We start from the raw sequence: 682 nt of genomic DNA on the forward strand, positions 1-682 counted from the left end.
AGCAGGCGGTGCACTCGGCCCACCGGGAACTGCAGGCCAGCGCGGGACGACCGCGACTTGGCCTTGGCGCGGGCCTTGCCTCCTTGCTTGCCACGACCAGACATGACAGCGACGCTCACTGCGAACAGCTCCCGCTTGCCGACCGAGAAAGTCGCCGCACAGCCCGCCACTTCACCCTTTTATAGGCAGAACCCGGATTGTCTACGGAGCGCCTCGATTGGCTAATGAAGATCGTTGTCCTGACGGCCAATACGGTGGCTCGGCCAGAATCCGCTCATTTACATAATCTCGTCCCCGCGCAGGAGCGCCGCCGAACACTCGCGAATCACGACGCAGCGTAACCGGAGCCTTAATTTGCCTACGGCCTCTTTAAGTACTGAGGCGCTTCCGGTAGCCTGGGTATTACTGTGCTGTTTGCCGTTCTGGTCCGCTCTCGCTCTTGTCTGCCGCTCGTGCCTCCCGCTATGCCCGAGCCCGCAAAGTCCGCTCCCGCGCCCAAGAAGGGCTCCAAGAAAGCGGTCACCAAAGCCCAGAAGAAGGACGGCAAGAAGCGCAAGCGCAGCCGTAAGGAGAGTTACTCCATCTACGTGTACAAGGTGCTCAAGCAGGTGCACCCCGACACCGGCATCTCGTCCAAGGCCATGGGCATCATGAACTCCTTCGTCAACGACATCTTCGAGCG

At 60.9% G+C, this 682-nt stretch overlaps 1 protein-coding gene across 1 annotated transcript; it reads left to right on the forward strand.

Annotated features, from left to right (window-relative positions):
• Positions 1 to 264: 264 nt before the first annotated feature.
• On the forward strand, positions 265 to 677 carry LOC100467125 (histone H2B type 1-J; the record flags this gene model as incomplete). The annotated part of the gene is made up of 1 exon (XM_002930226.4): positions 265 to 677. A coding segment is annotated over exon 1 (213 nt), but the record flags the coding sequence as incomplete, so codon positions are not given.
• Between the last annotated feature and the right edge of the window lie 5 nt (positions 678 to 682).

The sequence above is a fragment of the Ailuropoda melanoleuca genome, unplaced genomic scaffold (genome assembly GCF_002007445.2).
Source record: "Ailuropoda melanoleuca isolate Jingjing unplaced genomic scaffold, ASM200744v2 unplaced-scaffold48465, whole genome shotgun sequence".
Taxonomy (NCBI): Eukaryota; Metazoa; Chordata; class Mammalia; order Carnivora; family Ursidae; genus Ailuropoda; species Ailuropoda melanoleuca.